Source organism: Syngnathus acus, chromosome 1, assembly GCF_901709675.1.
Source record: "Syngnathus acus chromosome 1, fSynAcu1.2, whole genome shotgun sequence".
NCBI classification, from domain to species: domain Eukaryota; kingdom Metazoa; phylum Chordata; class Actinopteri; order Syngnathiformes; family Syngnathidae; genus Syngnathus; species Syngnathus acus.
Genome location: NC_051087.1, coordinates 17,579,128 through 17,603,495, shown reverse-complemented (window position 1 = coordinate 17,603,495; position 24,368 = coordinate 17,579,128). Strand labels below are relative to the sequence as shown.

Here is a 24,368-nt window from a genome sequence, read left to right as displayed (position 1 = left end):
CGACTTTATTTTGAAATCCAGTTCATTGTTGCTTGCTTCCTCTTTCCGGGAGCAGTACGCGGCGTGTTGTGTTGTGAGCAGAGCAGGCACGTGAAAGGGGAGCCGACAACTACGCGGCTCCTGGGCTGGTGCTATGGCTAGTGTCCAAGAAGACGAGGAAATTCGCTCCCCTTTGGGCTTCAGTCATTCGTTTGGAAGCACTTTGGATTCCAAAGAAAAGATGGCTCAACGGACAATTAAAATTATTGTAAATAAATAGTTCAGTAATGCACTTTAAAGTTAATGGTATTACAAAAAAAGAAAGAATATTCATTTTTCTTTACTTATATGAGAAAAAATATAGGAATTTGATAAAGTTCAGTGTTAAAATAAGCACTTTGTATACTACAATACTCTTGTAATTTCCTAAATAAAGAGTTTGCAGTACCTTGTTGATTTTGCGTATGAATTGTTATAAATCAGGATATTGTTCTATATTTTTTATTTAAAAAAAAAATAAATAAATATCGATCGTGGAGCACTATATCGTGATGTATCGTGAATGAATCACAGCAGGCTTTAAGATATCGGCAAATATCGTATCGTGGTTCTTTGTATCGATATGATATCGTATCGTGACAAAACCCGCGATTTACACCCCTAGCCATTAATATAAAAAAGACCCAAATCCTCCACCAACCACTACCAAACTGCAGTTTGCCTGTCCGCCCCCCAAACATCTCTATTGATAACATCCGACTGGTAAAGGTTGACCACTTCCCCTATCTCGGCAGCCTCCTGTCATCTAAAGCCACCATTGATGATGAAATTGACCATCGCCTCAGCTGTGCCAGTGGGGCTTTTTCAAGACTACGGAAGCGAGTCTTCGAGAATCCTGACCTCCAAGCAAAGACCAAAATCCTGGTCTACAAAGCTGTGGTCCTCCCCACCCTTCTGTATGGGTCAGAAGCCTGGACCACTTACAGCAGGCACTTAAGGGCACTGGAGACCTACCATCAGCGATGCCTCCGGAAAATCCTCAGGATCAGCTGGAAGGACCGACGCACCAACACCAGCGTCCTGGAGGAGGCTGGCTCGCCTACCATCACTGCCACCATTGCCCAAAACCAACTCAGATGGATTGGCCATGTAATCCGTATGCCTGACTCTCGCCTCCCAAAACAAGTCCTTTATTCCCAGCTCGCTGAAGGAAAGTGGGCCCCGGGAGGTCAGAAGAAGAGGTTCAAGGACAACATAAAAGCAAACCTGACGAAGTGTCACATAAATCTTAAAACTTGGGAAGGCAAGGCCACAGACAGGACGACGTGGAGAAACCTTGTCCGTGACGGCGCCGCTCAATATAACGTTGACCTCCACCATGCTGCTCAAGACAAACACAGACGCAGAAAGGAGAGAGCCTCCACCAAGCTGGCCCAACCCAAACCCACCACCATTACATTCCCCTGTCCACACTGCACCAGAGTTATCGGGTCCAGGATCGGCCTCTTCACCCACCTGAAGACCCACAAAGACCAGGAAGGAGGACCGTCATACTCGACTACGAGTGACCGCCGATGATGATGATGAGAGGGCTGTGGACCACCGGTTTACAATCCCTCTCCAAGAGTTCATATTCTTCATTTGGGGACCTTTGTCAGATATGAGATTAAAATGGAATTAATTAGGTTAATCAATTACAAATCCTGTAATGAATTAAATATTTTTCAAATACCTAACAGGAGTTGGGGGTTAGGACTGTCACTTTAACACATTAATTTGATTAAGAACGTTGCAATTAACACATTGTAAAAATTAACGCAATTAATTGTGTGTGTGAGTGGAAAGTCATTGCACAAGCATGTCAAATTTGGCACCTCTTTCCTGATGCGTCGTCGTGAGTGGCAACCTCCCAACAGTGTTCTCTCTGTATCTTTATTTCTTTATTTCCACCTTTCTTGTTATCTGTAATGTGGTATTGGCTGGCAGTGACTTGTGGAAACGGTCGGGGCCGGATCGGCTCGGCATGGGCAGATTTTCCTGTGCCTGGCCCTGCCAGCCGGGATGGTGCACGTGTTGGTCAGGACCAGCGTGACTTAGTGACAGCCGTCCTGCTCATCCGGCTGGTGCAGACAGTGTTTGGCTCCCGTGCCTTGGCATCGAAGGCGGCGACCCCTGTGAGAGGTCCACTGGTTCGTGCTTGTTGGACTTTGGATGTGGCCGACCTTCACTGTGCCTGCCCCTGGTGATGATGCACACCATCTGTCTCTGCCCCGACTGTGTGCCCAGTACGCTGCACACACGTTTACCATTTTTGTGAGGTTTCAATGAATCACAACTTCGGTGCATTGTCTCACACTGTTGTCTGCGAATTGCCCGCTGAACTGCCTTTACACCGGTTCGTGGATCCTGTGGAGGCTTTTATGTGTGTTTTGAAGTGTTCTTCTGGGTATTTGGGGAGGGGGCTGTGTGGCAGACCTATAAGTCTCTGTGTCCAAGTCTATATTATTTGGGCCTCTCACTAGCAGGCCTGCAGTTGTTTCTTTATTTACAACGTTTTGCCTTTAATGACTTGTATTGTGTCGCACGTATTAGTTTCTTTTGTCGGCGTCGTGAGTGGCAGCCCTATTAAATTTGCGCTCATGTCATCTGTGTATCTTATATATACCCACTCTGCGATTTGAATGCTGCTGGAAAATTGAATTTCCCCGCTGGGATCAATAGAGTATGTCTCTCTGTCTCTCTCTCTGTCTCTCTCTCTCTGTCTCTCTCTCTGTCTCTCTGTCTCTGTCTCTGTCTCTCTGTCTCTTTCTCTCTCTCTCTCTCTCTCTCTCTCTCTCTCTCTCTCTCTCTCTCTCTCTCTCTCGCTCTCTCTCTCTCTCTCTCTCTCTCCCCTCAGCATCTGCCATCAAAATACACTCCGTTCCTCTCAGTCCATAGTCTTTTGCAACAAAATGACCTATAACGCGGAGGTATATAAATGACATTTTCAATATGTTCCACTGTATGGTAAATATTTTCAGGCATCACCCACCAAAGTACACCAAGAAGTTGTTAGATTTTGTCCAAGTTTTTTTTATATTTAATGCTCGCTATGCTAATAGTCATTACCAGGAGGATGCCTTCTCAGTTTAATTATTTATTTGTCAGAAAGATTGATAGACAGCTGTGGAGCCTTCTCTGCAAGATTGTGGAAGAAGATCTGACCCCTATATCCAAGGTCCCTATTCTTACACTACTCTTGGCCGCCCTCCTGCAAGGGGGCGACTCTGCCTAGCCTGTGTGATAATGTGCAGTCTTAACTGAGATCAACTCCTATGTATGTGGAAATAGTGTCATAGTAAAGGGAAAGCCAGTGAAAGCAAGAGAAAGGTCACAGCAAGAAAACGGCATAGCTCAAGCTACCTAGCTAATCACGTGCCAGAGGCCTATTCTAACAGAGTGAATATGAACTAACATTAATTAACTAAATTAACATAAATCAACACACCTATTTCGTTTGTGGTACAAGTTTAACAAAATGATTTGTTTCTAACAAACAAAATAAAATATGTAAAACACACCTTTCTAACAACAAACAACTTTTCATTTCTATGTTCACTTGGGCAGAATTAAATTTTTTACATTGACGTGATGTTGGGAATCAAAATATTTCTTTTTGAACAGCTCCTGACCAGAGGGTTGAAATCCTTTCTACTACTCTTCACCATGGCCCAGACGACCGTCTCCGCCACGCTCTGCTTCCAACTCTACAGACTGAAGTATACTTTTGGATTGTACAGTGTAAGAACGATAACGTGCTCACTACAACTTTATTTGTTGGAGAAAAACAAATGCTCATTGCATTGTGTATTGTATATTGCAAAAGATGCTAATATTACTGGTAGCTGTACAACATTAACGCCCGGCGGTTTACTCACCCTTGCAAAGGCTTCTTTGGATACGAATTTGAAATTTCGGACTAAAAGTCGCTCCAGAGTACAAGTCGCATCAGCCATAAAATGCACAATATAGAGGAAAAAAACATATATAAGTCGCACCGACGTTTAAGTCGCATTTTGGGGGAAATTTATTTGACAAAATCCAACAGAACAGACATGAACCAGCAACAACAGGCTAACGATACGGTATGCTAACGTGACATAAACACAAACGAGGAGCTGAGAACAGGCCTGATGTAACATTAACAGTTATTCAAATAACTATAACATAAATAACACGTTTATCAAACCATCTGTGTCACTCCAAATCATTAAATCCATAGATCGAATTCGTCATCCTTTCTGTAAACAATGCCGTGTGTGCGGCGCACCGCTGACATCAGACTCGTCGTCAGTTGCAGTTCAAATTATTCCACAGGCCCATATTGTTAGGGTAGTGCTCACTCTAACTTATTTTGCAAGAACCACACTGGAGACAAGTTAGTCGTTTCAGACACCTGCAGGCGGAGAGTTCACTCGTCGCTGTGCTTACAGCGATGGTCGAATGAAGTCTGACTCAGGCCTCATCAGGTACATATTTATTGAGAAGAAACACAGTGGGGTTGAAAGTGGGGGTGTGGGAACACAGGATGGGGTGAGGCCGCTCCCCTGCTGATCAAAGCATAGCAGGGGGCCTTTTACGACTTTGTGGAAACAAAAGCAACTTTGATTGCTTCCTCTGCAGCTAGTCAATCAGGTGAAAAGATCTTAGCACTTTGGTCTACTACTTTTGGTAAGACAGGACAAGCTAGGTAAATTATTACAGGTTACATTCCAACATAATCATACGATGAAGATATTCTGCAAACCCTAACATATCCCCCCTGTTTTATCATATGAGTATGTCAATCCTGATCAATCAAACATAAGAAAGAAAATACAATGACAGCAATAACTTCCAGTGAAGACGAGGTATTTCCCTCAATGCTCCAGTCCAAATTTTGTGTGCAACTGAAAAACCTGCGGCCAGATTAAATGCAGGAAAAGAGTTACACGGCCCCTTTGCCTTAGGCGACCAGAATGTTATCAATAAAAAAAAGAAAAAGAAAAACACAGAAACAGTACATCATTGTACCCATCACTTGCAAGGCATTTTCGATGGTCAAATCATCAAGTTTCAGTAAAAATAATGCTGAGCTAAACAGCAGTCGTCCGGAACATTCGCACCCCAGACAGGGTCATGGGGGACAAAGGTTGTAATCGCCCTGCGTCGACGTCCAGAAGAGTTGTGTGCTGTCGTCAGCTGACGATGTTGTGTCCTGTAGGTGTGGTCTGTCACCCACACTCCTGTCCAGTTGGCGGGCAGCATCGGATAAACCTTGTGACCACAAAGCCACCAGCCATTCTGTATGAAGTATGTTCCGTTTGATGGTGCAGCCATGTTGGTCGGAGAGCCCTCACCACCTGAAATGGCTCTCTTATCCTGACACTCAGTGGCGATGTCCAAAGCTCCCATCCAGTTCCCTCCTGGAGAGCAGTCTCTGTCAATGCATTTGTGGGTCTCACTTCCTTGGATGTAACACGTATAGTTCACTCCAGGTGGCCGCTCTGTGTAGGCCACCTGTGGCAATGTTCGTCCTATAACAGTCACATTGAGATTTGTCCAGAAAAGCTGATCACAGGTACCTTCCGCAAGTCCGGGGCGGGACGGGTCGGCATCACTGACTGTGACAGCACGGTGTTGATATCCAACTCCTCCCATGGATGCCATACATTTTGCTTCAGTGACATTCATTGCTCTGGCCTCCAAGTGAACTTGTGTAGAGGAAGGAGGAAGTTTGGAACACACAAAGCAACCCTCCTGTGTGTGTGATCTCACAGTGAATTTGACGTAGCGGTACCAAGTGTTGGTTTCGTATGGGTTTCTGGGGTCCCATGACCAGTCCTCAAAGTTCTCATTGTGTGACCATCGTTTTCCACGGTCAACATTGTCACTTGGTCTGTTCAGTTGAGTCCATAGACCATAGCACGCTCCAACCACAACGCAGCAGAGGATCCAACTGGCATATGGAGCCCCGTTGCTACTAGGATGGCAGAGACACCGGGACATCCCCTCGCCTAGCGGAGTGGGGATCGTTGTTTTCTTCACAAACATTGAGACGTCCCACCCTAAACGATAGGACCCCTTTGAAGTTAGCCTTCCCCACCACTCCGAATTAGGGGTCCAGCACTCTGCAACTTGCAGTGGCTGAGGTGAATCCAGCTGGGCCGTTCAGCGATCTTCACTGCGGTGGGGGTAGTGAGCACAAGAGATCACAGGGGAGGAATCTAGTCATGCTGACAATTTGGCTTTTCCTCTGCCCCTTCCTCCACCCTTTGATTGGTGTCGTTTTGCCTGACGACACTCTCATGCGAAGTGTCCCCGTTTCCCACAGTTCCAACAGGTCTCTGAATCTGATGGGGATTTTGAATTATATGGAGGCCTGCGACCTTGTTGGCCTCTACCTCTTCCTCTGGCCTGCTGGGACCCATGAAAGAAGACTGTTGTATCTTCATCTAGGTCAACATCATCATCATCGCCTAGATGAAATACATCAGAACTTTTGCCTCTTTTGATCACTTTTTCAGCATGTCTGGCCCATTGCATAGTTGTTGTCACACTTGCAATATCTACTTCCACCAAATGTTTCCTCACCCAGTTGCCGAAGTCGGGGGGGGGGAACAGTGTTGAGCGCGTTTTTAAGACGTTGCTGATAAGCACTCTCAGCTGCATCATTGAATGGGGTGCCACTATGCACCCTGAATTTTTTTTCAAATCTTAAGCGAAAATCATCAGTATCTTCCCCAGGCTTCTGTTTTATTCCTGCCAAATGACCATAATTCGCTCGTCTTCGAAATATAGTTCGCACTCTTTGCACAAGATCTCTCTTGTGAAGCCTTCAACCACATTCTAGCACAAATCAATTATTTCTCTTTACTTTTCTTTTTCAGTCCCTTTGACTTCCTATTCACACTCTCCTCCAAAACATCAACCACTATCTTCCACACTTCAACTTTCAACTTCCCTTCTACTCCATACTTTTTCTTCCACTTTGGCATGTATTGCATACAATTAAGAAATGTACACGCCATGTACTTCTCATCTCCTTCAAGAGCTAGGGATTTACCGGTTTTGTTTCCCATCTTAATTGGGTATTTTAGGTTTATACAATTTTTTTATTTTTATTTTCTTTGAGGATCCTCAATGCAGGTTTAAATTGACCTTCCACCAAATTCTCTTTGCAGTCAATTTATCCTACCAGTCGCACTCACAACCACACAAACTCCAGCGCTTTTTATCTTTAGGCCTATCCAGGATGGGTGTAAAACCCTCCCAAACAGCTTGGAAGAACGGACAAAAAAAAGAATCTACGCCCTTCTTCAATTAGGAAAAAGAGACTCTGTCTTTTCTTAGCCCGTTCCTTCCACTGGGACTAGAATCTCAGCTGTTTCATAGCTTGGAAAAACCAAAGCCGTATCTCATAGCCCGGACAAACCAAAGCCGTATCTCATAGCTAGGACAAACCAAAGCCGTATCCCATAGCTCGGACAAACCAAAGCCGTATCTCATAGCTCGGACAAACCAAAGCCGTATCTCATAGCTCGGGCAAACCAAAGCCGTATCAGCGCTTTTTTCTTTGACTTACTTGTCCCCTGGTTCGTTGCACTGCCGGATCCCGTCAATCCACCTCTGTCAGACGAAGGCAGACCTAAGACGCTGGCCCGGCGAAGAATTTCCTTCCCAGGTCTTTCTTTACCAGGTCCTCCTAATGGACGCTGGCCCGTCGACGGTGTACAGCGCGTCGTCCTCCGTCAGCCAGATGGCGGGTATGAGGGTCCCGGGTTTCGGCACCAAAATGTTAGGGTAGTGCTCACTCTAACTTATTTTGCAAGAACCACACTGGAGACAAGTTAGTCGTTTCAGACACCTGCAGGCGGAGAGTTCACTCGTCGCTGTGCTTACAGCGATGGTCGAATGAAGTCTGACTCAGGCCTCATCAGGTACATATTTATTGAGAAGAAACACAGTGGGGTTGAAAGTGGGGGTGTGGGAACACAGGATGGGGTGAAGCCGCTCCCCTGCTGATCAAAGCATAGCAGGGTGCCTTTTACGACTTTGTGGAAACAAAAGCAACTTTGATTGCTTCCTCTGCAGCTAGTCAATCAGGTGAAAAGATCTTAGCACTTTGGTCTACTACTTTTGGTAAGACAGGACAAGCTAGGTAAATTATTACAGGTTACATTCCAACATAATCATACGATGAAGATATTCTGCAAACCCTAACACATATAACAATATATAAGCTATATATCAAATAACTAATATAAACAACAATTTTCAGTTGTTGAGTGAGTGTCACTCCAAATCTTTAAATCCATCGGAATCTCAGAATGAAAAAGTCCCAGAATGCATTTCTCTGAGCTGTGTGCAAGCGACCTATAAAACTGATAACATTGATCCAACTTGAACTGAACATTTATTATAATAGGTCCACTCACATCTTAACTCTGCATTTTTTGAAAAAAAAGAAAAAAAACGAAAATAAAAAACCAATCAAGTCAAGTTTATTTATGTAGCCCTTAATCACAGACAAGTCTCAAAGGGCTTCAAATGGCGACAATTATTAATTAAGGTGACTATTATTCTCAACGTCCCCTGATCACAATTCCTAGGAGGCAAAGAAAACCCCACAAAACCCCAACTGGGGAAAAATGAGAAACCTTGAGAAGGGACCACATATGGGAGGATCCCCCTTCCAGGATGACCAGGCTGCAATGGATGCAGAGTGGGCAACATTAAACACACAATATAAAATAATCCAAAGAAAGAGTACAGTGGATGTGCATAATCAAAATCAAGAGCTGCGGGAAGATGCCCTCAGTTGTCATGGCAGTGTCTGCGAGGGGGTATTCCGCCTCAGATCCCTCCTCCCGATTGGTTGATGTGGAACCTAGACATCCCGTTTGGGTGTCACCTAACCCCCTCGATCAGGCAGGAAGGGTGGGGGGGCAGGACAGACAGCACAAACTGCAGCCGAATTGGCCAACACAGGTTAATGAAAGGCCATAGCATAAAAATGTATTTTTAATCATGTCTTGAATGCTTCTACTAAGGTAGCAGCTCTGATATCTATCGGTATGGCATTCCAAAGCTCTGGAGCCCGAATAGAGAATGCTCTTGAACCTGCAAATTTCTTTTTGCCCCTTAGGGTCACTTAAAGACCAGCGTTTTGCGAACGAACGTTTCAGGACAGAACGTAAGGTACAACTAGGTTGATGAAATAGGAAGGCGCTAAGCCATGCATTGTTGTTATAGGTTCGTAAGTTAGTCCGCTTCTACCAATAAGATTCTTCACTATCTTGCGAGCATGCCGAGTCATGGAGCGCATGGGGCGTCGTAGGACATTTAGGACATCACAGCCATCTACCACATCCGTTCCTGTGTCCAGTCATCTTGACTTTGTCTTGCCTCTGGATCTTGATGGCCTCGGACGAGAGAGTGAGGCTGACGTACTGCGCAACCCTCCCTCACTGTAATCCAAGTCTAGCGCAAGTCATGACTTCAAACCATCCTGTGCAATCTTCATAAGTCCTGTGGCGATGGGCGAGTAGCGAATCAGCAGGTGCAGATACACTGGGAGCTGACAGTCACAGACCTACACACAGGCGGGCGGCTCAGGGCATGTGGTCACCCTCTACTGGACTGAAGCAGCAGTGGAGTTCGGCAGCCCGCTGGGTGTCTGTGCAGCCCTTTTTTTAGGATTCACTCTGCTCACCTCGATGGAGGAAGTGGCTAGAAAAGGGGCCCTGAACATAGTCTTCTTCATATCACATTGGCCAGCTTACCACAACTGGTGGGGATCTCTCCAAGCGGTGGAACAACAACAGAGACAAAAGTGAATGTGCTCAACTTTGTAATATCGAACGTGCAAACCCTGCTGAACAACATCAAGTCAAACAGGCCTGAAAGAAGAACTGCACTGGTCGCCAGAGAACTAGCTCGCTACAACGTGGACATAGCAGCCCTCAGTCAGACATGCTTTGCAGACAAGGGACTACTCAAAGAACTGAACGGCGGTTGTTAGAGTGGTGCTCACTCGAACTTATTTGCAAGAACCACCCGGGAGACAGTATGTCCTTTTAGCACTTGCAAGTGGAGAAAACGTTCGTCACTGTGCATACAGCGATGTTCGAACAAAGTCTGCCTTGGTCCGTTGCAAGAGCATATTTATTGAGAGAAAGCAGGGTGGGGGTGAGAGTGGACAGGTTTGGTGAACCCCCGGCCTCTGGTCAAATCAGAGCAGGGGGTGTTTTACGACGTTGGGGGAAACAGAACAACTTTGATTGCTTCCTCTGCAGCTGGTCAATCAAGCAGAGGATGCAACCACTTCATTTTACTGCGTTGAGAGCAGGACAAGTTTGGTTAGAATAGAGTAGAATAGAATAGAATAGATCTTTATTGTCATTGTCACAAGTACAACGAAATTAAAAGTGCCAACCGATCAGTGCATCTGCTAAAATAAAAAAATACAAGCTAAAAGTCTATACAAACTAAAAATCACACAAAAGAACATACACAAACAAGTGACATGTAATTGCACACACCCATATTGCACAGTTAAAATGTAGACATGTAAATGTAAACATGTAGATTACAGCTGTTTTTCTGCTCACAGCTGTGTTTCAGCTTGTTAAAGCAGATGATCTTTTTTTTTAGCAGCATTTAGTGTGACTACCGCTGTAGGGTAAAAGCTGTTGGCGAATCTGCTAGTCCTTGATTTAATTGATCTGTAGCGTCTGCCTGATGGCAACAGTTCGTAAAGGGAGTGGCCAGGGTGGGAAGTGTCCTTTAGAATGTTCTGTGTTTTTTTGAGTCAGCAGGTTCTGTGTAGGTCTTCCAGTGTGGGCAGCCAACGATCTTCTGTGCTGTGTTGATGACCCCTTGGAGCTTTTTCCTCTGAGCTGCAGTGCAGCTGGTGTACCAAACACATATACAGTATGTTAGAATGCTCTCTATGGAGCACCAGCAGTCTTTGTGTGATGCTTTACCTCCTGAGCACCCTTAGGAAGTAGAGTCTCTGCTGGGCCTTTTTTAGCAGCTCAGAGGTGTTCACGCTCTAGGTGAAGTCCTCCTCGATGTGGACTCCCAGGAAGCGGAAGGAGGACACCCTCTCCACACAGACCCCGTTGATGATAAGTGGTGGAATGTCGTTTTTTCTCCTCCTAAAGTCAACGACCAGTTCTTGGGTTTTAGCCGTGTTTAGGAGCAGATTGTTCTCTCCGCACCACTCTGATAGCTACACCACTTCGTCCCTATAGGCAGACTCATCCCCCTTTAAGATGAGCCCCACCACGGTGGTGTCATCCGCAAACTTTACAATGGTGTCGCTGCGGTGGGCGGGGGTGCATGTGTGTGTGTAGAGTGTGTAGAGCAGTTGGCTCAGTACGCAGCCTTGTGGGGAGCCAGTGCCAAGGCTGAGAGGTGTGGATGTATGACGGCCCACTCTCACCCTCTGGCTGCAACCTGTCAAGAAGCTCTTAATCCACATGCAGATGTTGTGTGGAAGTCCCAGGTCCCCCAGTATGTCCACCAGTCTGTGGGGGAGGATGGTGTTAAATGCAGAGCTGAAGTCCACGAAGAGCATCAGCACATAGCTCCCCGGCTGCTCCAGGTGGGACAGTGCAGCATGGAGGGCTGTAGCTACTGTGTCCTCTGTGGATCTATTAGCCCTGTAGGCAAATTGGTGGGGGTCAAAACCTCTGAGCAGGAGTGATGTGATGTGACCCCGGACCAGCTTTTCAAAGCACTTCATCACCACCGGGGTGAGTGCAACTGGACGGTAGTCATTAACGCTGGTGATGTGGCGTTTCTTGGGCAGGGGGACTATAGTGGAGGATTTTAAACAGGATGGGACAGTGGACTCAGTAAGGGACTGGTTGAAGATCTTGGTGAAGACCCCAGCCAGCTGATCTGCGCAGTCCTTTAGGACACGCCCAGTGACGCCGTCAGGACCCGCAGCCTTCCTCGGGTTGATGGTCCGCAGCTTGCGCCTCACCTCATGCTCCTCCACTGTGCAGATGAAGCTGCTGCGGACCGTGGGATATGATGTTGCCGCTTTAGGTGGCTCGGACTCGAACCGGGCAAAGAAGGTGTTAAGGTCCTATGCCAGTGAGGCGTCAGCAGCTCCGATGGTGGTCCTGTAGCTAGTAAGATGCTGGACTCCCTGCCACACCTGCTTGCTGTTGTTGCTGTCCAGGTGATCCTCAATCCTCCTGTTGTAGTCAAGCTGGGCCTCTCTGATGCCTCTCCTCAGGTTGGCTCTGGCTGCGCTGTAGAGAGCCCCGTCCTCAGACCTGAGGGACAGGGCAGTGTCCCTCTCCTCCAGCAGCCGAAGGACCTCCCGGGTCATCCAGGGCAAATGGTTGGGTATATCCGTATGTGTTTGTCCACCGTGACAGTGTCTGTGCAGTGCTTGATATAACACAGAACACTGTCTGTGAACACGTTCAGGTCCCGGTGTTCGAAGATGTCCCAGTTAGTCCTGTCGAAGCAGTCCTGCAACTGCTGAGAGGCATCATCAGGCCAGAGTTTAACAGTTTTAGTGATGACAGGAGCAGATTTCCTGATGGTGGTGTATGCAGGGATTAATAGCAGTGACATGTGGTCAGACTGGCCCAGGTGAGGTAGCTGTTTTGCCCTGTAGCCTAGCTTGATGTTGGAGTAGACCTTGTCTAGAGTGTTAGCTCCTCTAGTGGCACATTTAACGTGGCGGTGGAATCTAGGCAGTGCTGCTTTCAAGTCTGCATGATTAAAGTCCCCTGCTATGATGTGGACTGCAACAGGATATCTGCTCAGCTGGCTGCTAATACTGCCATGTAATAGTCCAATAGCTAGCTTAGCATTAGCCTCCGGCGGTATGTAGACAACAGTCGTCATGACTACGGTAAATTCATGAGGGAGGTAAAAGGGCCTGCATTTAATAGTCACATACTCCAGGTCCAGGCAGCAGTGACTGTCTCCAGTCACTATATTAGTACACCAGTTGTTATTGACGTACATACAGAGCCCCCCTCCCTTGATCTTGCCGGAGTTCTCAGTCCTGTCATGACGCTGTGTGGTGTAGCCTGCTAGCTCGATAGCAGAGTCCGGTATGAGTGGATGAAGCCAGGTTTCTGTGATCAGCAGCATGCAGCAGTCCTTCACGGTACGGTTCGCTGAGATCTGTAGCCTTAGTTCATCCATCTTGTTACCTGGCGTTGGTGAGAAACAGGCTAGGGAGCGGTGGTTTGAACGGCCGCTTCCGTAGCCTGGTTTGCGCGCCGGCCCTGCAGCCTCAGTTTTGCCTCCTCTCTCTGCGCCGCCTTCGCTTCCTCTCAGCGGGGATGGTGATACAAGGGGAGCCGGGGCTCAGAAGATGGCGGCGCTCCAGTCGGCTGCGGCTGCAACGGCTCTTGACGACCGACGAGCATTTTCACAAAATATGCCGCCTAGGACACTACAAACAACACAAAGTTTAGTCTATCCATCCAGTAGGTTAGTATATGATCGCCAGCGCCTGCTGGAGGTACGGTCATCAAGTGTTTTTGGACTCGTAGCCACAACTACCCTAGTCTGTTTACGTAACCTCGGAGTGCTTCGGGCACTAGCCCCAGAAGCTCACGATGCAGCGGGCTCGCCGGGCAGCACACGCCGGAGGAGGAGTAAGCGTAGGCGGTGTGACCGGCGGCGGAAGCGCGGCTGTCGAGGTGGGCTAACGGCTAAGCTAAAAGCTAACCCCTACAAACCGCCGCTTCCATCCATCTTCCTCTCCAACGTCCGCTCACTGGATAATAAAATGGACCATCTACAACTGGAACTCTCCTCAAAGAGGGAGGTCAGAAACTGCTGCGCTCTCATCCTGACGGAGACATGGCTGAACTCATCAATACCGGACAACGCCGTTAGCCTGCAGGGGCTCGCTACATTCCGCGCCGACAGAAACAGCGAACTAAGCGGTAAATCCCGAGGAGGTGGGCTGTGTGTCTACATCAACAACAACTGGTGCAAAAATGCTAGATCTGTCGCCAGCTTCTGCTCTTCGGACATCAAGCTTTTGACTGTTAACTGCAGACCCTTCTACCTGCCCAGGGAGTTTACTGTTGTTAGCATCACAGCTGTGTATGTGCCTCCTAGCGCTAATACTAAAGAGGCCATGAGCGTTCTCTATCGGACAATCGGTGAGCTGCAATCCACGCACACAGAGGGTGTTTTCATCATTGCTGGGGACTTCAACCAGGCTAACATGAAGACTATTCTCCCTCATTTTTACCAACACGTGGATTTTCCAACTCGGGGAGAGAACACTCTGGACTTGGTTTACACCAATATAAAAGATGCATTCAGAGCAGCCCCCCGCCCCCACCTCGGCTCTTCAGACCACCTATCTGTTATGCTAATCCCTGCGTACAGGCCCCTGCTGATCAGAGCAAAACCCACAGTGAAGCAGGTGAGGGTGTGGTCTGAGGGGGCCATGGAGGCACTCCAGGACTGCTTTGAGTGCTCTGACTGGGACATGTTCAAATCAGCAGCAACATATGACAATCAGATCGACATTGATGAGTACGCCATGACTGTGTCAGCCTACATCAACAAATGCACCGAGGACGTCAGCACCACTAAGAACATCATCACCCGAGCCAACCAACAACCCTGGATGACTGAGGAGGTACGTCATACGCTACGAGCACGGAACTCAGCCTTCAAGTCTGGCGACAAGGAGGCACTGAGGACAGCGAGAGCCACCTTGAACCGTGCCATCAGGTTAGCGAAGCGAAGCCACAGTCGAAAAATTCAGGATTTTTTCCACGACGCCAATAACACCAGGAGTATGTGGCAAGGCATACGGGCGATCACTGACTACAACTTACGCTCCCCCCCGGTGGGTGAGGTTGATGCTGACTTCCTAAATGGTCTAAATAACTTCTTTGGGCGGTTTGAGGCACTAAACAGCACTCCTGCAGTTAAATCTGTTCCCCATCAGGAAGAGGAGGCACTCTGCCTTGACTCAGCCGACGTGTTGAAGACTCTGAGAAGAGTCAACCCACGTAAGGCCCCAGGCCCCGACAACATACCTGTGCGGGTGTTCAAGGAATGTGCAGGTCAGCTGGCTGGTGTCATCACAGACATTTTTAACATCTCGCTGGGCCAAGCCACAGTGCCAGTATGCTTCAAGGCTGACTCCATCATTCCGGTGCCGAAGAAACCTCAAATCACCTCATTGAACGACTACAGACCTGTGGCACTGACTCCCATCATGATGAAGTGCTTCGAAAGGCTGCTCAAAGAACACATCGTCTCCAGACTCCCCCCAACATTCGACCCGTGCCAGTTTGCCTACCGGCAGAATCGCTCTACTGAGGATGCCGTCTCCTTCGTTCTTCACCTGAGCCTGGCTCACCTGGAGAAGAGGAACACCCACGTGCGGTTGCTGTTCTTGGACTTCAGCTCAGCGTTTAACACCATCATTCCACAGCATCTGGTGGGAAAACTGGAACACCTGGGCTTCAGCACCCCCCTTCGAAACTGGCTGCTAGACTTCCTCACCAACAGACCTCAGTCAGTCCGGGTCGGACAGAACACCTCAGATGTCATCACCCTCAGCACAGGCTCCCCTCAGGGCTGCGTCCTGAGCCCCCTGCTGTTCACCCTGATGACACACGACTGCGTCCCCAGGTTCACCACCAATCACATCGTGAAGTTTGCAGACGACACAACGGTGGTGGGCCTCATCAGTGACAACAACGACCTGGACTACAGAGAGGAGGTGGAGCAGTTGGTGGGCTGGTGCAGAGACAATAGCCTGATCCTGAATGTGGAGAAGACGAAGGAGATCATCGTCGACTTCAGGAAGAACCAGCCTCACCACGCTCCATTGATCATCAACAGCTCAGCTGTGGAGGTGGTCAGCAGCACTAAATTCCTGGGGGTCCACATCACAGACGACCTCACCTGGACTGTGAACACCACGACACTGGTCAAGAGGGCACAGAAGCGCTTGTACTTCCTGCGGAGGATGAGGAGAGCCCACCTGCCCCCACCCATCATGAGGACGTTCTACCGAAGCACCATAGAGAGCATTCTGACAAGCTGTCTCTCGGTGTGGTGTGGAGGTTGCAGCGCCTCCGATTGGAAGAACGTGAGGAGAGTGGTGAGGACAGCAGAGAGGATCATCGGGGCTCCTCTTCCCTCCATTCAGGACTTGTCATCCCAGCGCTGCGTGTCCCGAGCCCGTAATATTATCAGTGACCCATCACACCCCCACCATGGACTGTTCTCCCTGCTGCCCTCTGGGAAGAGGTTTCGCAGCATCCGCTGCAGGTCCACCAGGTTCTGCAATAGTTTTTTCCCTGCTGTCGTCAGACTGTTGAACATTCAAACTTAGCATTCCTCTGCACACTTTGTAAATACTGTTTTGTTTCCTGCACTGTTTACATACTTTATCACTGCTGCACTTTATACTTATCTTATTTCATATTTTTATATAGAATGTCACTTTTTATTCAGCCGCAATATCACTACATTGTTGGAAGCCGTATGCAACGTAATTTCGTTTTGTGTGCACCCAGTGTTTACAAAATGACAATAAAGTTTGTCTAAGTCTAAGTCTACGATGATATCCTCCGGTGTGTTTTGAGAGCGGTGAAATTCCGCTGTGACACTCAACTCGCAGCAAACCCCTATCCTGAGGAGATCCTGCCGGTTGTAGGTGGTGTATGATCGACAAACAGTGAGTACAAACACTAACAAAAAACATACAATGCGTAGATCGGGAGAACATTGAGCCGCTGCAACTGCGTGCGCCGCCATGACAGTCAGGTCATCATTATAGTCTACATTCCAACATAATCATACGATCAAAATAATCTATCAACCCTAACATTTGCCTCCTGTTTATCATATGATTGTCAGAAAAAGTCATTCCCCTCACCTAGTTTCTCACGCAAAGTTCTCCAGTCCAATTCTTTTGAGTAAATCCAAGTTAATCCATGCCAGCGATCTTGCGTCTCACACAAGGCTCTTGAAGGCTTTAGAAAAAGTCTTGAAACTCATACGGGCTTCTTCACGTATGAACGCGGTCCGGGAGAGAGCCCCGTAGATGTCCAAGGTGACCTTTTTATGGACTTCTCTGGCCCCCCCCCTTTTTCGCTGGCCTCTATACTGTCCAGTTTCCCACGCTCATAACCTTGCGGTTTTTCGAGCAGCTGTTTCCGCCCCACTCTCTTTCCACCAAAATTCTGTAGAAACCCTGGCAAGCACCTTACTTCCTCTTTTCTTCACTTCTCCTTTTATAAAACCAATACTTCAAAGTTACACTTTACTCAACCATTTAAATCAGAAATCAAAACCCTTGAATTAATCTTTTAAACATTTTCTTAACACACCACTGGTGGTGGGCCTCTTTTCCTAATTGTGTGATAATATTGCTTTATGCTGTTACAGAATATATTTCAGCCAAGCAAAGAAAATAAACTAAAAATAAAATAAAAATAAAAACTACCGTTTTTTTTCGTGTATAATACGCCCCCATGTATAATACGCACCCTAACAATGGCATGTTGATGCTGGAAAAAAGCCTGTACCCATGTATAATACGCACCCAATTTTTTTTTTTTTCTTTTTTTTTTTTTTCTTTTTTTTTTAAGTCCCAATGATCGTCACACACGCAGGGAGGCAATGGGTCCCATTTTTATAGTCTTTGGTATGGTCTTAACTAGGCTGGATGTATTTTTTTTGTTGGCGTTGATTTCTCCGACTGCCCGTAAAGGCACCACCGCGATCAGATGAAAAGAGAGGAAAGTGACGTGCGGACATGTGAAAAAGGCGGCTCTGTATGGGAGAGACGTTGAAGAGGAATAAAAACACCCTTGGAAACCAAAACTTGCCCCTCGTCGTGACTCGGAGCCGCAACAAATGTTTCGGATTTGTGTAGGGTACATTGTGACAGCAAACGAGCAGGTGATCGAGCAAGCGTCTGATACGAGAGCATTGCGTTCGTATGGAGCGTGTTTGAAGTGAACAGCAGAGACGAAAGGAACAAGGCAAAGTGTTGTGAAATTAAATATTACCTGTAATACGCATTTTGTTATTTGCTGATTGTATTAAACTATCACATTCATTGTCAGTCAAGAAGAGAAGAGGACTATTATCCCTTCTTTGACGAAATGACCAGAGCACAGTACAAACACACTATTGTTCTTTCGGTATTTATTCAACCCACATTCTTTCACAACATGACAAGAAGAGAACAATACATAAATCAATACTCGTACCAGTACCATGATTTTCTTAAAAAAAAAAAAAAAAAAAAAATTAATTAAAAAAAAAAAAATTTAAAAAAATTGTACCCATGTATAATGCGCACCCCAGATTTTAGGACAATAAATTAGTTAAATTTTGCGTATTATACACGGAAAAAAACGGTAATTTGTTTTCCCCTTTCCAACAATTTTTAACACACCCCTATTTCTATATGGGTGGGCAGCTTAGTCTAATTCTGTGATAATATTGCTTTAAGCGGTTACAGAATATATTTTAGCCAAGCAAGTAAAATAAAATAAAAATAAAAACTATATTTGTGCTTCCATGTGTGACCCATAATCCGACCCCGCTCCTCTTTGGTCTCCTGCACCGGTTTGGCTCCATCTTTTGGAAAATTTTGGAATTTCAGCTTTGGCAATTCATTCAATATTTCCCCACTCAAATCTTGCACCATCTGCTGTTAAAATTTGGAATGTCAGCCCCGCCAATTTATTACTGGGAGCAATCCATACTCACTTTTTGCACCATTTGTTCCCCCCCACACTCCATGTTACTCTGTCCGCAAGAGGAGGAGACAGTCATCGGGTAGTCGGTCCTCTCGAGGCCTAACTAGTTTCCAAATTGGATTTTAGAAATAAAAGCGAACTGATCACTCGACTTTATTTCCACCAAAAAATAACACCCAATTGGTAGCAACCTTTTCCCTCTTTTCTGATTTTTGTTTTACAATCAAAAGTGCTCCGGGATTGAATGATTTTATTTGCAAGTGTATCAGTGAGTGGGATTGTTCAGTTTTTGGAGGATTGAGATATGTAATTCTATTTCATGCTTCTTCAATAAATGTGCTTTATATACTCATTTAATTCGTGGTGCGCTAATTTGTATGCAATTGATTGTTTGTGGTTGGGTTGATAACTCGGTTTAGAAATAGGAGATTATTATGGTATGCAAGCATACCATAATAAATAAAAATAAGGAAGGTTTTCAAATTCGACTTTTTGGATTAGTGGTAGAACTATAATTAGTAAATGTCCTTCGGGCACGAGCCCGTTCCTGTTTCTTCGGGCCGCGTCAGAGGCTACTTTGGATGATTTTGAGGGATTAATTTGCCTTCAAAATAAATTGCAAGATAATAATAATCCGATTAAATCATTTTAACTCGTATTAAGTAAAATATTATTTTGTTGGAAACAATCGAATTTGTGGAAGCACTCCCACGGTTAAGTGTTTATGTATATCATGTTAGAATTAGTGATTTAATGCATTAAATTCATTCTCAAACACTATCATTGCCATACTTCTGCAAATGGGACTTTCTTCCGAAAAAAGGGAAGTAGGCTCGTTACTTCCTCAAACCCAGTAGAGCGGGGCCATATCAAAAGTTATTTCGACAAAACTAGTGCTAGGGTGCGCTAGACAAACGAATCCCTGAGGCCTTAACAAAGGCACCTAAAAAATATCCGTAAAGTAATACCAGCATCAAACAACCGAAGGGAGCCATCATTACGGCGCGGTCATATCGACGACTTGCCTCGAATTGAGTTACTCGGCTCGCGCGTCGGATGACTTTGGAGGGGTTGGCGTCGTATAGAAATTAGATTGATTCTAATAGAATTAATTTAACGCGGGTGGTCAGCTACGGACTAGTCCCTTCACTCCCGGCTTATTGAGCCCGTTACCGGGGAGCCGGTGCCACTTTAATAAAGTGCGCGTTTGACAACATACATTCCAGGAGATAATGACACTCACATCAACGACGCCATGAACTCACTGAAGAATTTACAGCTGGCCATGTCGGAGGACAAGCTCCCACATCAATGGGATTTTTTTTCATGGCTATTCTCTGGCGCCTGGTGGCAACTGCTGTTGAAACGTGTGACTCCTATGCTTGTTGTGCTGGTATTGTTGTGCTTATTTACGACCTGTGTTATCTCATATTTGAAATCTGCTGTGGCAAGGTTTTTGTCTTCTACCGTAGCTCAGGTGCAAATACAACATCTCAGACATGTCGAATGTGATGACTTTAATGCGCTGCGGAAGGAAGATTGCGATAATGCTGTTTAGCTGAACATGTTTTACAGAAATTTGATGATTTGATCATCGAAAATGCCTCGCAAGTGATGGATACAATGATGTACTGTTTCTGTGTTTTTTATTTTGTGTTTTTCTATCTTCATTATATTTTCTTGCTTATGTTTGTTGATCGGGGTGACAATCATATGATAAACAGGAGGCAAATGTTAGGGTTGATAGATTATTTTGATCGTATGATTATGTTGGAATGTAGACTATAATGATGACCTGACTGTCATGGCGGCGCACGCAGTTGCAGCGGCTCAATGTTCTCCCGATCTACGCATTGTATGTTTTTTGTTAGTGTTTGTACTCACTGTTTGTCGATCATACACCACCTACAACCGGCAGGATCTCCTCAGGATAGGGGTTTGCTGCGAGTTGAGTGTCACAGCGGAATTTCACCGCTCTCAAAACACACCGGAGGATATCATCGTAGACTTAGACTTAGACAAACTTTATTGTCATTTTGTAAACACTGGGTGCACACAAAACGAAATTACGTTGCATACGGCTTCCAACAATGTAGTGATATTGCGGCTGAATAAAAAGTGACATTCTATATAAAAATATGAAATAAGATAAGTATAAAGTGCAGCTGCAGTCATCAAGTCCAGAACCATCCTGTTTTGCAAGACCATTAGTCCAATAGCCTGAATCTCTCTGTTTTGTCCATCAGCGAGAGATTCACAAAAGATTGAAGACAATAGTTCAGTGTCTCTATGAAGAGTGATTGTTTTCCAACTCCAATCCAAGGAAATAGCGCATGAACGACTTTGTCAATGCATTTGTGGGTGTCATTTCCTTGGATGTAACATGTGTAGTTCATTCCAGGTGGCCTTTTTGTATAGGCCACTTGTGGCATCTTTCGTCCTTCAACAGTCACATTGAGATTAATCCAAAAGAGTTCGATCACAGGTTTATTTCTGAGTCCAGGGCGGTAGGGGTAGCGTCACTGACTGTGACAGCACGGTGTTAGCATCCAACTCCTCCCATAGAGCCCATACATTTCGCTTCACTAATGTCCATCACTTTGGCCTCCAGGTGAACTTGCGTGGAGGAAGGGGGGAGTTTGGAACACACATAGCACCCCACCTGTGTAGGATCTCGCAGTGAACTTCACGCACTGGTACCAAGTGTTGGTTTCGTATGGGTTTTCTGGTGTCCCATGACCAGTCCTCATGGTTTTCTTCATGTGACCATCTTCTCCTTCGGTTGACTTTGTCAATGGGTCTATTCAGATGAGTCAATAGACCATAGCACGCTACAACCACAACGCAGCAGAGGATCCACCTGGCATGTGGCGTCCCCCTTGCTACTAGGTTGGCAGAGACACCGGTACATCCCATTGCCTGTCAGAGTGGGGATTGCTGAATTCTTCACTAACATTGAGACGCACCACCCTAAACGATGGAGCCCCTTTGTAGTCAGAACTTCGCCACCACTCCGAAAATAGGGGTCCAGCACTGTCTGTAACTTGCAGTGGCTGAGGTGAATCCAGCTGGGCCTTCCAGCAACGTTCAGTGCAGTGTTGTTAGTCACCTAAATGTTGAACAGAGGCTGTGATGTACCGAAGTCAAATTCATTGTTTGGCACGCTCAAACATGGCGAATAAAAATCTTTTTGAATCTTGAAAAGTGGGGGTAGTCAACAAGACTTGGAATGGTCCCTCAGCTTGCCCAGTTTTTCCTTTTGACGACCTTTATGTCATCCCAGTCTCCTGGCTTAATGGGGTTGTTGACCTGTCGGGACGAAAGATCAAGCGGCAGTAAATTTGCATTTGACGCATCTTTCAGTTTGTTTTCCAAAGGTGTTAACCCTTCTGAAGTGGGAGTGATTCTCATATATACTAGAGCAGGGGTGGCCAACCAGTCAGAGACTAAGAGCCACATTTTTTACTGTGTCATCGCAAAGAGCCACATCATACACATGAGCACACATGAACACCCCCCCACACACACACACGCGCACACGCGCACACACACACACACACACACACACACACACACACACACACACACACACACACACACACACACCCCTCTGCTCAGCCAAATTTATTGTGTGACATTAGTATGTCACGCACCAACATGATAATGACGAATTGACTCCTACAGTACTAAAACCACAGACCAAAGACCACATTTTCAACAATGAACATTGTGTGCATTGTCTCACACAGACAAACTCTCAGTTCAACAAATTCCACAAACAAAAACATAATACGTTTTTTCACTTACTATGTGTGGCGGGACAGACCATTCGTTTGAGTTCGTCGTTTTCAGGAGACAAGATTTCAATAACGTCACTGAGGCATATTTTAACGAACTCCACTTCATTGTATGGCTTTTTAGCCCGTGCAATGTTCCAAGCCAGTTGAAACAATGCAAGTGTGACAGTCTCTGAGTGCTTCGTAATTTTTTTGAAATACTGTACCTATTTTTCTGCCTGACTTTTCAAAGTCTCCAAACTTGTGCTTGCGAAATTCAGTCCCTTTTGCAAAGTCCTTATCGATATTGGCATGAAGTGAGCTGAAGTGGCGCTGACCATTTGAAGCTTTTAAATGCGCCAATGACGTCCGACATATCAGGCAGAATGGCTTGCCATAGCGTTCAACAAAAAACAACTTTAACTCTGTTAAAAACGTCCTGTGTTCATCGTCATATATTCGTTTAGCTGTGCATTTTTTCCTTGCCATTTTGGCAAGCGTCTTGTCAGCTTTTCTGGACCTAATGGGCCCCCGTAGTCACAGTCGCAGTTCATTAAAAAGCCAGCAAAACCAATCGCTCTGTTTGTCCCTCCTCCTTTGCGGGATTTCACCTCACGCGCATGCGCGTTTGACCAAAATACCATATTGAACTCAAGCGAAGCAAATACGCACGAAAAATAAACACAAATGTTGATATGAACGTAAAAGAGCTGCATGAAACTAGCCAAAGAGCCGCATGCGGCTCGCGAGCCGCGGGTTGGCCACCACTGTACTAGAGCTTCTTTTAGGTTTCCGTGTGGATTATGCTTCACACAAATAGGACATGCTTTAAAAACGTTTTTTTAGTAAGAATCCAAACCAAGGGTAGCTCATCCCTCCTTTTGACACATGACGCGTCACAATTGCTGTTGCCTTAAAAAGCAATTTTGGTAAAACAGGTTTGTTATTGATGCGGCAGATACGTATCTTTATCCATTATTGCACCATTTGTCGTCTACTTTTGTTTATTCAATAATGGAGCATCGTTCTGCATGTCTGGAGTGTGTGTAGATCGCGCACATTTGGTGCTCGTCTGTCCTGCATCATTCACTGCTTGTAAATCTTGTGTCATTCACCAATCAATTTCATGGGCCTTTTGAACTGGGCAAATAGGAGTGTTTGCAAGGAGAGTCTGAGCACTTCCTAATGATTCCACCTGAACAAAGACCATTTATGACAGGGGCTATCCAATTTATTGCCTCCTGTTTTAAAGGAGATTCTCTGATCTTGGTTGGATTTGGACTGGGGGAATGGACATTCGGCACGCCCATGTCACATGCGGAATGGAGCAGGGCGACCAAATGCAGCTTGAACCAAGCTTTATTGAGGGAAAGGGTGGTGGAGGAGAGGATGAGGGCAACAAACAAGCAGGAGAGCATGGTAGGACTAACAGAAACAGGAACTAACAGGACGGGCAAACAAGATGGGCTAACAGAGACAGACCAACAGAGGCTTAACAGAACAGGCTAACAGACGCTTAACAGAATAACAGAGGGGACAGACTAACAGAGGCTTAACAGAACAGGATAACAGACTAGCTGAGGCTTAACAGACTAACAGCGAGGACAGACTGACAGAACGATCTGACAGGGACTGACACGCAAACTGGACTTAAATACAAGACAGGTAACGAGTGGCAGTTGACGGTGATTACTGGTAGACACAGGCGAGGAGGGGTGAGAGCACAGAGACGGGACAGAGACACGAAAGGAAACCATGACAGCTAACACTGACACACGAGGAAACGCAGATAAGACGTCGAGGGGCGGAGAGGAGACGTGATAGCTCAAAAATGTGCTAGACATGCAGTGTT

At 46.1% G+C, this 24,368-nt stretch overlaps 1 protein-coding gene across 3 annotated transcripts in view; it reads left to right on the top strand.

The window, feature by feature from the left end:
- The window catches only part of tmem176 (transmembrane protein 176), a 99,959-nt gene that overhangs the window by 74,925 nt on the left and 666 nt on the right, over positions 1–24,368 (top strand). For 2 of the 3 annotated variants that reach the window (XM_037255100.1, XM_037255114.1), the window contains one exon: positions 3,643–3,759. The exons of the other annotated variant lie outside the window; for it this stretch is intronic. In XM_037255100.1, the coding sequence (XP_037110995.1) occupies positions 3,643–3,759 (117 nt within the window). The remainder of the gene's footprint in view (positions 1–3,642; positions 3,760–24,368) is intronic. 3 annotated transcript variants of the gene reach the window in all.